This window comes from Sinocyclocheilus grahami, unplaced genomic scaffold (genome assembly GCF_001515645.1).
Source record: "Sinocyclocheilus grahami isolate Dianchi unplaced genomic scaffold, SAMN03320097.WGS_v1.1 scaffold890.1, whole genome shotgun sequence".
NCBI classification, from domain to species: domain Eukaryota; kingdom Metazoa; phylum Chordata; class Actinopteri; order Cypriniformes; family Cyprinidae; genus Sinocyclocheilus; species Sinocyclocheilus grahami.
The window spans coordinates 266,487-277,789 of NW_015506069.1; the positions used below are offsets into that span (position 1 = coordinate 266,487).

Sequence of the window (11,303 nt, forward strand, 5' to 3'; positions counted from 1 at the left end):
GGGACAACCAATCACTATGTAGCAGTAAGAAGAGAAAAGCACATATTGGCTGTTACGAATAGCTCACTACTACACAGATAACAATGCAGTCCAGTGTTTTGGGTTGTTTATTTTAATAAATAACTCCTAGAAACAAAAGACAGTGGGCATGATGCAAAAAATGAAAAAGGCACTTTAAAATGCAAAGTGTGTATGCAACATGATTAAGCTTTTGAAAGCTTTAGAGATTAAAAAAGTGAAAATAAAAGGAAAAAACAAGTTATCTTTCTTTAACACTGATCTTTACCAACAATAATCTGAGCAGTCAGTCTCATTTATGAACAATGATGTTACAAAGGGACAAATTAAATTACAAAAACAAATGTGAAATCCACATCTGGAATATAGTTCTTGCACAGTAGACGTAAATATTTGGCATCAGTGATAGAGAGAAATTCAGGACCTGAGTTTTCATTTCCTCACTCTTCAAACAAATCTAAAACCTGAAGATCTTTTCATATGAGTTTACACTCATGTTTTCAATAATAATAATAATAAAGTTGATTGTTCCATTCACAGACAATGATGAAAATGTCCCTCTAACAACTCAGATGTTGCCAAACACTTGACAGATGAAATTACAACAAATGTACATTTTTGTGTGACGTAATTAAAAGATACTAAACCTGTCCATTTTAGATTCATTGAAATCATAATCAATGTGCTCAATAAAAGGACACTAAACCATCTGACTCGCAGACCAAAGGAAGGCGACGTGAGCACACAGATCCATGGTCACATAGACCTAAACATTAGAATCTGGATTCAAATCGTCCAGGATTATGCAGACGACATAAGCGTCTACATGAAAAGCACCATGTGTACAAACATCAGTGGTCCGCTACAGCTACCTACTATACCAGTGACAGGACACTCCATCCACAGGTTCAGAAAGTTTCCTGAACCATCATAAGACACAAACTGGCTCTAATGAGCAACTAGTTACTGGACTCAAGCCGGTTGATGTGTCTAGTCTTTGTGGATATTCATTCTTCATGCATACTTGACCACATCATACCTACAAAACCCGTCATCTAACCCAACATGATCAGTTTTAACATTCAGAAAAACAAGGCAGATCTGTGGCTAAAAAACTGAACACTGAAATTATTGTCTAAGATTGCATAAAAAAGTAAAAACTCAAGTTTATACATACTGTACAGTTCCAAAACGATGCATAGAAACACAGGTTAATAGATTATACTGAACAGTGGCAAATGCACAGCCAAAAGGTGATTTAAGAACACACACACACACACACACACAGACAAAAAAGAAAATAAACAAAGTGAACTTCAACTCTTCCGTTCCTCTTGAATTGTTCTGCATACAGTGTTGCTTGAAGATGGACACGTTCGTCCATTACTTGCCCTCATATTTAGGGTTGACCACCGTCGTCACAGCACTCTTGTAAATGGGGTTCTCACCCTGGAGATCAATGGTGATGAAGAGAGGATAATTAGATCAACCTTTAATATAACTACACAGTTGCCAGGTTAGGACACTTCAAAGCAAATACAGTAAACTTTGGTTGTAAAAAAAAGTATATTAAAACTAGCAAGCATTACAAAAGGCACACAATCAAACACAAACACTGTTATATTGTATATGCAGCAATTTAAATACCTAAGCTTTTTAAGTATTGGAATTTTTATTAATTTTTCATCCAGAAATGAAAATGTACTCATCCTCAGGCCATCTAAGATGAGTTTGTTTCTTCATCAGAACAGATTTTGAGATATTTAGCATGAAATCGCTTGCTTTATCAGAACAGATTTGGGGAAACTTGCAGTGAATGGGTGCCGTCAGAATGAGTCCAAACAGCTGATAAAGCATTGTTATTTGATGGACTGGAGTCATGTGGATTATTGTGATGTTTTTATCCGTGTTTGAACTCTCATTCTGATGGCACCCATTCACTGCAACTTTCTCCGAATCTGTTCTGATGAAGAAACAAACTCATCTACATCTTGGATGGCCTGAGGAAGAGTACATTTACATTTTTGAGTAAACTGTTCCTTTAAGGATCAAACGTTCATAGAAAAATGGAGTCTGAGGTTTTGTGTTCCCCAGATCATAAGTCATACAGGTTTGGAACGACATGCTGGTGAGTAAAATGACACAAAAAGAAATGTCCTAATAATTAGTGAATTAGATTAAATAACTGCAAATGACTATTTAGAAACTGTTCATATTATACATGGTTCTGAGGTTGTTGTTAAAGTCACATGAAAGATAAATAGACAGAAAGAGGAAGAAAAAGCACATGCAAGTAGCAAAGAAGAGTACAGACTCAGAGTGTGACGCCCTTATTTCCATAACTCGGATTCTGGAATTTATTAATGGGGCTCTTGTATATTGGGTTCTCTTGCTAGATATGACAAGAAGAAAAGGTTTGAAGAAAGAAAGGCAGAAAGAAACTAATGTGACAGAGTGAGAAAAACAGAACTGAAATAAAGAAAACAAAAAGCCGAAAAACCCTGCGGTTTTGACCAGTTCAGTACAAATTACATAAGACAATGCATTTATAAAGCCTAAAATCAATTCATACTTTGAAATTCATACCTTTTTAGCAAGTAAAAGGCCTTTTAATATAATTCTAAAAACGTCCATCTTCAAGTCATTGTACACTTGTATTTTGCTGTGACATCTTTAATGATCTTTATTAAGTAAACATAAGAATAACTTGAATGAACATTTACTGGACTGAAAGAACTTCGACTTGATTATCCATGCATAATTTTTTAGGGGAAAAAATCATGTTAAAATGTATCAAATACGACACATCAAGATTGAGGAACATTTAACTGTGCATCTCTTAATCATCAATGAATTTTGTCCACTACAATAAAAGCTACAGAGCTTTGATCATAAAACTAAGCATTTAAATATCACCTTACTAAACATATTATTGGGATATATAGAGCGACAGCTGACATTTATATGCATTTTATGTATACAGTCTGTTAGATCTCATTGATTTACATTACAATCTATCAGAACTTCATTTTACTTTTTAGCCATATAAATACCATCTGCACCAAACTACATATTTTTGCTCAGTTTGGATCTCTGAATGAATTTTTAATAATAAAAAAAAATTTAAAAAAAAAATTTTTCTCCATGAATGTGAACATATTCTCACTATATCATACTATTTGGGCCTTTATATGCATTTTATGTATACAGTCTGTTAGATCTCATTGATTTACATTACAATCTATCAGAACTTCATTTTACTTTTTTGCCATATAAATACCATCTGCACCAAACTACATATTTTTGCTCAGTTTGGATCTCTGAATGAATTTTTTATAATAAAAAAAAAAAAAAATTCCTCCATGAATGTGAACATATTCTCACTATATCATACTATTTGGGCCATAAAAGCCTGGTGAAATAAATAAATAAAACATATACAACTTGCAAAAAAAAATAAAAAATCATTTTCCAGACTATTATTTCATATGCCAGGCTTCACAGGGTTAATATACAGCTACCCCAATTGATAATTTTAGCTCTAGATGAAAGACATCTAATGCATTAATTTAAATGCCTTAAATAGACCTATGTGCATTTTCATAAGCCTCTGAGCCAAATGTTCTTGAGCACCAAGCCCTTCTTTTGCTGCAATATTCTGTAGGATTCATGAACTGCAATACTAGCAGCGCCCAGCAGATGACCTCCCTTTGTGCCAGAGAGGCCACACCTCACACAATAAGGCCAGAAATCCCATTATAACTATCTGCACTGTGCTAGATGAAAATACATCTATATTGAGAAATATTACATATTCATTTCATGTAGATGTTGTTTTTCCGAAAATAACTTTGACAGCTTTCTCTAGGCCACTAAAATAGGTAAATTTAGAGAAACGTACCGCGTCCCACTTGGCATTCATCTTCTCTTTCTCGAACTTGGCGAACTCTCTGCGGTCATGAATAATCATGAGCAACTTCCAGATGAGCAGGAGTGCTAAACCAATCAAAACGATTCCTGCGACCACACCAGCTACGATGGGAATGATGTCAGGGCCAGAGGGACACTCTGTGGACACAGGCACAAAGCATTATGGGAAACAATATAACTATTTAACAAAAAAATATATAACTCAAGACCTGCTGGTACTTATTTCATCTTCCACTTACCAAGCTCCTCTGCCACATGGACCTCAACGGTGCTGTCGTTCTTGGTAGCATAGGTGAAGAAGAACCAACAGTCGTTAGCGTCACGCTCTTTGCAGTGATTGATGTAGGGCTGGTCGTTGGGCTGAGGAAGTTCCTCCTTCTTCTTCTTTATTATAAGATTGAAGTAGCTACATTCTTTCTCACATGTGTCTTTCTTGTCACCAGTACCAAATGCTCGGCACTGGACGCAATCCCTGTGAGGAAAGCCAGGCGAATATATTTAGTGCTGCTAGCAGAGCCAGTGGTTCAAGCAAATGTCCTGTTAGTAACTCACTTGTGTTCAGTACAAACTCCAGGGCAGGTTGGGCAGATTTCACAGGTTGGACCCTGAAACTTTGTGTCGGTACATTTACACACGCCGCACTCGCAGGTGCCCCGACCGTTACAGATCTGCTTGTTACTGGCCAGACAGGTTGAGGGGTCCAAAGAGCAGTCGCAAGCACTTCCTGTGTAGTTAGCATCACAGATACACTTTCGGCATTCACAACGACCGTGACCTGGAAAGGTGGAGAAAGTTTGTAACTCCTCATCCGTTTAATCATTAAACATATGTAACTCTACATATGTGAAGATCAGATCAGAAAAGTGTTATTTCAGCAGAGTCGTACCTCCACAGAGCTTGTTGTTGGAGCGGTCGCAGTTGAAGTTGTCACACTCGCAGAACTTCCCGCTGTATCTCTCCTCTGGATTGTCTCTTTTTTTGCACTCACACGTTCCACAAACGCAGTCTCCATTGTTGCTGCAGATGTCCGTGCCGTTATCCATGCGGCAGTTCGCATCCAGATCTTCTGTTCTGACCTCATCTTTACTACATTCACAAACCCTGCCAATACGTCCCTCATTGCACCTGAAAATAAGCAGACATAGATAACATTATTGCTATTGATATGGTCTTATATACAACTAACTAACCATGTATGAATAATTCAACTCACCTGCATGCTCCACACTCCAGGGTACCGTTGCCAAAGTGACATGCTGGACTGTTTGGGATTCCGTCTTCATGACACTCACATTCACAGATGAAGTTGAGGACGATCTCTACCTCCTCAGTGAAGCCCAGCGGCTTGATCTTTATAGTCTCTGATTTACCTTTAGATGGACAGCCTTTAGCCGTGACCGCTACCTCAAACGTCACCTGTGACGAAAATAAAGAGTGCTGATTTGATTTGCAGTCTTGCAGTTTTTATTCATGTTGCTATCAAATTTCTTTAAAGAGGAAGAGCAAATAAAAATTTTCTGAATTAGCAAAGGGTCCGTTATTTAGGAAATTGTATCCAATGGAAAGTACTGAACATCTGATGAAACTGTCATAGAGGGTTTTAACTGGAGGATATTATTCTCACCTGATCTCCAATGGAGATGTTGGAGCACTTTCTCCCATTTTCTCCTTTCTCGCTCACTCCATTCTTGCAGTGGGAGATGTAGGAGATGGATACACCTTCGGGGAGCCTACTGTTCTCCAGAATGATCTCAGAAGACAGAGACTGAGAAAGACAGATTTATGAAAGGATTATTTCAAATTCAAATTTGTACATTTAAAATTGACAAAAAATTTGGACTTATGATTTTTTTTGGGGTGGTGGTGTATACTTTTTTCCAGCAAGGAAACTTTCTATTGATTAAAAGTAACAGTAAAGACATTTATATTTAGATAGAAATATCATGACTTCTACAAAAATATTAAGCAGCACAGCTGTTTTCAACTGTTTATTGATAATAAAAATGTTTCTTGAGCAGCAAATTAGAAGGATTTCTGAAGGATCATGTAATACTGACACTTTCAATAGCCTAAGTAAATTTGCTATCACTGCAATAAATGTACATTTTAAAATATATTAAATAGGAAACAGTTGTTTTAAATTGTTTAACGTTTAACTTTTTTTTTTATTAGAATTAAATAATTTACATTATCTTGTCGAGAACAAAGGAAGAAACAACTTTTTTTTTTTATAAAATCAAACTAAAAGTTGAATTACAGCCTCTTTAGTTACTGCAATCTACTCACATTATATGCATCAATAATGAGTTTTATCACATTGCCGGAGTCGGAGGACAGCGTTCCCACAGCTGACTTTGGAATGAGGTTTTTCAGCTCCTTTTACAAAGATAAAAACAGTTTGTCCAGGCATTTTTTCCCATGCAGTATTTTGTTTCCAGTAGTGTTACAGAATCCGACTTGCCTATTGATGTAGAGACAAAAGATGTCTGCTTTATTACCTGGTAAACAGGCTGGAACTCTTCAGTTACAGCAAAAATGGTCTGAATGTTGTTTTCACTTAATTTCTGAACCAGATGTGCGATCGAAGGATAGTCCTAGAAGGGATGGAAATAAATGACATATATTTCATTTCACATATATTCTATATGCAGTAATGACTCACGGCGTTACACACACTTACATAGTAATGGCTCATAGTGTACATGTTCTCCTGCAGATGGCATTTCCCGTCATTAGGAAGCACGATGCCGCCCAGTTTTCCATCTCCAGCGAAGTGGAATCCAGCATCCGTGGAAAACACAAGCAGACGGGTAACATTCCTCCAGCCGATTTGGTTCTGTTACACAATTAAGATGAAGCACAACCTTCAGTTCCAAAAGCTGACAAGTCAGCAGTGATTATATATATGTACAAATGTATATATTATACATACCGCACAGACAGTCACTTGCATGATGGCGTCGAACCCTCCCTCTGGTGAGTCCAGGTTTCCTGAGATCTGCTGTTTGCTTACAAGGTTATTAAACTGAGATCCATCGGCAGTCAAACTCAGCACATTTTTATAGCTGAACGGGCTGGTGCAGTTCTGGTCTGATGTGCAGGGGTTTAGCAGCTTGGCTGGTGTCGTGCTGATGTACGGCATGACGGTTTTCTCCACAAAGGAGCCAAAGCCTAGAAACATTGACAAAGAATGAAAGCAGTGCAGTGCAATACAATTATAGACAAATCCAGCATGGATCCTCAGAGGTTCCTTACCAATCCTGAAGTCAGATGTGATCTTTTGCATTTCAAACATCAGGTCGGTTCCCAGGTTTTTGACGTTCTCTAAATCATCTTTCATCGAGTAGCTGAGGTCCATCAGGTAGTAGAGATCAATGGGATAATCCTCAGCCCTCTTGAATGTCAGATTGAACGTCTGAGCTTCACCTGGGTTAGAATGAGAGACCATGGGTTCAGAATAAAGCTTTACAGGGGACCCAGAAGAAGACCCTTACTTCACATGACATTCAACTTTATTAAATTAATTATTTAATAAGCATTCCTGGAGTTGGGGAGGGAGTACATAGTACCTGATCGGAGGTCTAGGGTGAGTTTCTGTGGTTGAATCTGGGTGATCTGATCTGGCTTCAGTTTTACTCCATCCTGTGTGCGGTCTGTTAAAGATTGGTTCTTGTTGACGGTAACAGTTCCCCGAGGATCTTCTATGCTGGCTTTAGAACAACCCTTCTTAATCAGAGCTTCAATCTCATCACACCGTGTGGACTTCTGCTCACCTTGTTTCAGAAAGTCCTGCAGAAAGAGACAAAGGAGTTTAAGGAAGAGAAGAAATACAAAAGAGAAAGATTATAAACACTCCATCAATAATAGCACCCTTTGGAGCATGGCATCAGTAGGATTTAATCTTACAAAAGATAGAGCAGTTTTAAGGAACATATAAAATTAAATAACACTATAGCTATCTATAGCAGGGATATTTAATTGAATAGGTCCAGGCTCTAAATACTCACTGTAAATTTGTAAAGTTCTACCGCTGTAAAAAAATATTGAAATATGAAATATTTGTACAAATAAATGTCAATAATTAATAGGATGGAATTAAAACTATACAATATGTTAAGTTTTTTTATGTGATTATATAGTATAATAAATATGATTTTTAAATATAGTAATTAAAAATGATAAAATAAAGTAAAAAAAAAAAAAAATTCCAGAACACTCCACCTGCCTGCCATTGGTCAGACAGACAAATAGTCCCACCCCAAATTCACACCATTGGTTAAGCCAATGTTGCTGTGTTGGGCTAGTCGGGATGAGGATGTGCAGTGTGCCTGTTGAAACAATTAAGACGGGGCACATTCCCAACAGAGCTTAAGCCCCCCGCCCTGCATTACATGTAGTTTAGTGATAGTACACTTCCCGGTTTCTTTAATGTGGTCCATGATTGGTGCTTCCTGTCCTGCCATAATCTGCTCCACATGGCAGGAACAGACATGATCCCACAGGATGTTGACTCATGAACACTGAGGGGTACGATGTGCTCAAGTTCCACTAAAATGACTCAAGAAACTGTGAGTAATAAACTACAGGCGAATAAAGGTGGGACAGAAGGTGATGTCACTTCAAATCACTGGTTCCTTTGGATACTTCGCTCGCCCAAAAATGACAGAATTGTTTGCAGAATCACAGGATGTCCTCTACAGACTTGGATAAACAAATAATCTGACTACAGGAAATGGTTTCCCCCATAACATTTTTCCCTAAATGCACACTGTTGCAAAAGCAGCCATTTCCGTCTTTAATGGTTTCGTCTGAACTCACCTCGTCTGTACACCAGCCACATTTTTCTCCGGCCTGAATGCATTCTCCACAGGACTGGGCCGAGGCTTTGGTGCATTCGTTACCATCTGCACACACACACACAACAAAAACATCCATCATTCTCAATTCCCTCCCACCACTAACACAGGAAATCCAAATCAAAGAAAATTTTATAACTAACACTGTGGCCAGCCATACGCAATATTCTTCTGTCTCATGAGACTGTCATTCTAAAATAGATGCAGAGTGGCCATATGCTGCAGCGAGGTCATGTGAACTGTATTAATGAGGGAATCCTTACTGCTTTCTCTAAAGACTTAAATGGAAACCATGAGGCCAGCACATCCAGAATAAATCGCACAGGACTGTGGGACAGCGCTAGAAGATGATGTATATATCGCATTCCTACTATCCTGCATTAATGCTGTGAGACTCTTAGATTCCACACTGCTGCCATATTGGGAGATATTCCTGGAATGAAAATCACTGCAAATGTCTAACATGATCTGGACAGTATTACGAGTATTTTAACAGCCTCTGGTCTGGTGTGCGTTCTGAGTGGAGCTTCCAAAAAAATAAAAATATCTCACTCAAAAGTCAGGCTGCTCCTACACATACAGAGAAGTCTGAAAATGTTTTTTGGTTTTTTTACCTGCAAATAGGGGAAAAAAAGACAAGTACTTCATTAACATGAGATGAGGACAACATCGAAGACTGCATTAAATGCAGGCTAGGTGATTTGGTTCAAAAGCATTTTTGGTTATGCTGGTTGTAAGTCTCTCCTCACATCCCGACAGCAATCACTAAGCTAAGTGGTCTAAATGTATTTATATTAGGGCTGCACGATTAATCGCAAGCGATATTTAACGCGCATCTTATCAGTAAAGCCGGTTCTTTAATCAGCGGTAAATCTCCATCACCTGCGTGCTTTCACATTGAGCAGCATTAACTACACAGAGCCGTTGTTCACAGACGAGCTGCGCCAAACCACGTTCATATTCGCGCGATTTTTAGCGCAGCTCCTCAGTGAACAACGGCTCTGTGTAGTTAATGCTGCTCAATGTGAAAGCCCGCAGGTGATGGAGATTTACCGCTGATTACAGAACCGGCTTTCTGACAAGATGCACGTTAAATATCGCATGCGATTAATCGTGCAGCCCTAATTTATATCATCGGTGGAAGACGTAGGACCATAAAATGTTTGTCCAATCATATCCCTCGGTCCGAGAGGTATGATAGGCTGCCCTGCCTGCCTGTCAAAGTATGTATTTGCATACCTCCGTGCACCCCGTTCACACAGACATGATGCGTCATCAGCACGTTCCGTTATGCTACTGCAGACCGAGCGAGAATGGAAGGTGTTATTATTGTAATATCATGCGCTTTGTACAGTAATGTTTTCTCACCGGTGAATGAGACAGCATCTGACAGCACTGCATTCAACCCTGCACCAACACAGTCTCTCATCATGTTGATGGTTAGACTCTGGTCTGTCTGTGTGCGGTCATGTGTTTTGAAGGAGGCATGGCTTTGGAGAGTGATTTGCAGGGAGGGTGGGATCTTATGCTTTCAATGCTAGCTTGCTATTGCTACCCTCTCAGAAATCGCCTACCCTACTTTTAACCCACATAAACCTGCAGGGTTCCCACATCCACTTTTTAGACAGCAAATTGCCATGACAGTTTTGTTTTTTAATCATTTTACAGACAGATCATATTAGAGCCTGACCGATATCGTTTTGCCTATATCATCGGCCGATATGAGCCTGTTGTCGTTAGGTATCGGCGAATATGCTGCCGATATTAATTTTTTTTACAGCACATATAAACACAGATAAAATGCTTGAAATGGTGTAATTACTTCGTTTGTCCAGCAGAGCGCGCTCCATTGTTTGCTACTGGCGACCTGGATGAAACGCTTTAAAGCTTAAAGGGGTCATATGATGTTGCTAAAAATAACATTATTTTGTGTATTTGGTGTAGTGAAATGTGTTTATGCGGTTTAAAGTAAAAAAAAACATTATTTTCCACATACTGTACATTATTGTTTCTCCTCTATGCCCCCCCTTTTTGAAACATGTCGATTTTTACAAAGCTCATCGGTCTGAAAAAGCGAGGTGTGCTGTGATTGGCCAGCTATCCAGTGCATTGTGATTGGCCGAATACCTCAAGCGTGAGACGGAAATGTTACGCCCCTTACCATACTGTTGATACCGTGTCCCGGCCGGAGCGACGAGACAAAAAAATTAAAACCCATTACAAACGAGGCATTTGTTGCATCCAGTGGGGGCATAATTACTGATTATAATGACTTATACTGTCTTTTTACGCATAGCGTTGCATTGCATCACGCCGCGTTAACATAAAACTCTGTCTGCATTTGTGATCAGAGAAATGACAAACAACAAGTGCTACTCTACTGCCCAAAACTCGCGTTTGAATCATCAGTGGTAAATCCTTTAAATGAAAATGTACTTACAGACTGTGAGTGAGAACTGCCGGCATTTTAGTCTAACGTTACTCTCCCAGGATCAGTAA

The 11,303-nt window shown here is 38.7% G+C and overlaps 1 protein-coding gene across 1 annotated transcript in view; it reads right to left on the reverse strand.

Annotated features, from left to right (window-relative positions):
* Positions 1-89: 89 nt before the first annotated feature.
* The window catches only part of LOC107563813 (integrin beta-1-A-like), a 27,851-nt gene continuing 16,637 nt past the window's right edge, over positions 90-11,303 (reverse strand). The window contains exons 3-16 of the mRNA XM_016248780.1: positions 8,767-8,852; positions 7,518-7,737; positions 7,204-7,374; positions 6,881-7,119; positions 6,629-6,784; positions 6,447-6,542; positions 6,235-6,324; positions 5,573-5,713; positions 5,162-5,364; positions 4,835-5,073; positions 4,501-4,723; positions 4,188-4,420; positions 3,920-4,086; positions 90-1,467 (exon numbers count right to left, since the gene is read on the reverse strand). Of these exons, the coding sequence (XP_016104266.1) occupies positions 1,402-1,467; positions 3,920-4,086; positions 4,188-4,420; positions 4,501-4,723; positions 4,835-5,073; positions 5,162-5,364; positions 5,573-5,713; positions 6,235-6,324; positions 6,447-6,542; positions 6,629-6,784; positions 6,881-7,119; positions 7,204-7,374; positions 7,518-7,737; positions 8,767-8,852 (2,330 nt within the window). The 3' untranslated portion in view covers positions 90-1,401. The remainder of the gene's footprint in view (positions 1,468-3,919; positions 4,087-4,187; positions 4,421-4,500; positions 4,724-4,834; positions 5,074-5,161; positions 5,365-5,572; positions 5,714-6,234; positions 6,325-6,446; positions 6,543-6,628; positions 6,785-6,880; positions 7,120-7,203; positions 7,375-7,517; positions 7,738-8,766; positions 8,853-11,303) is intronic.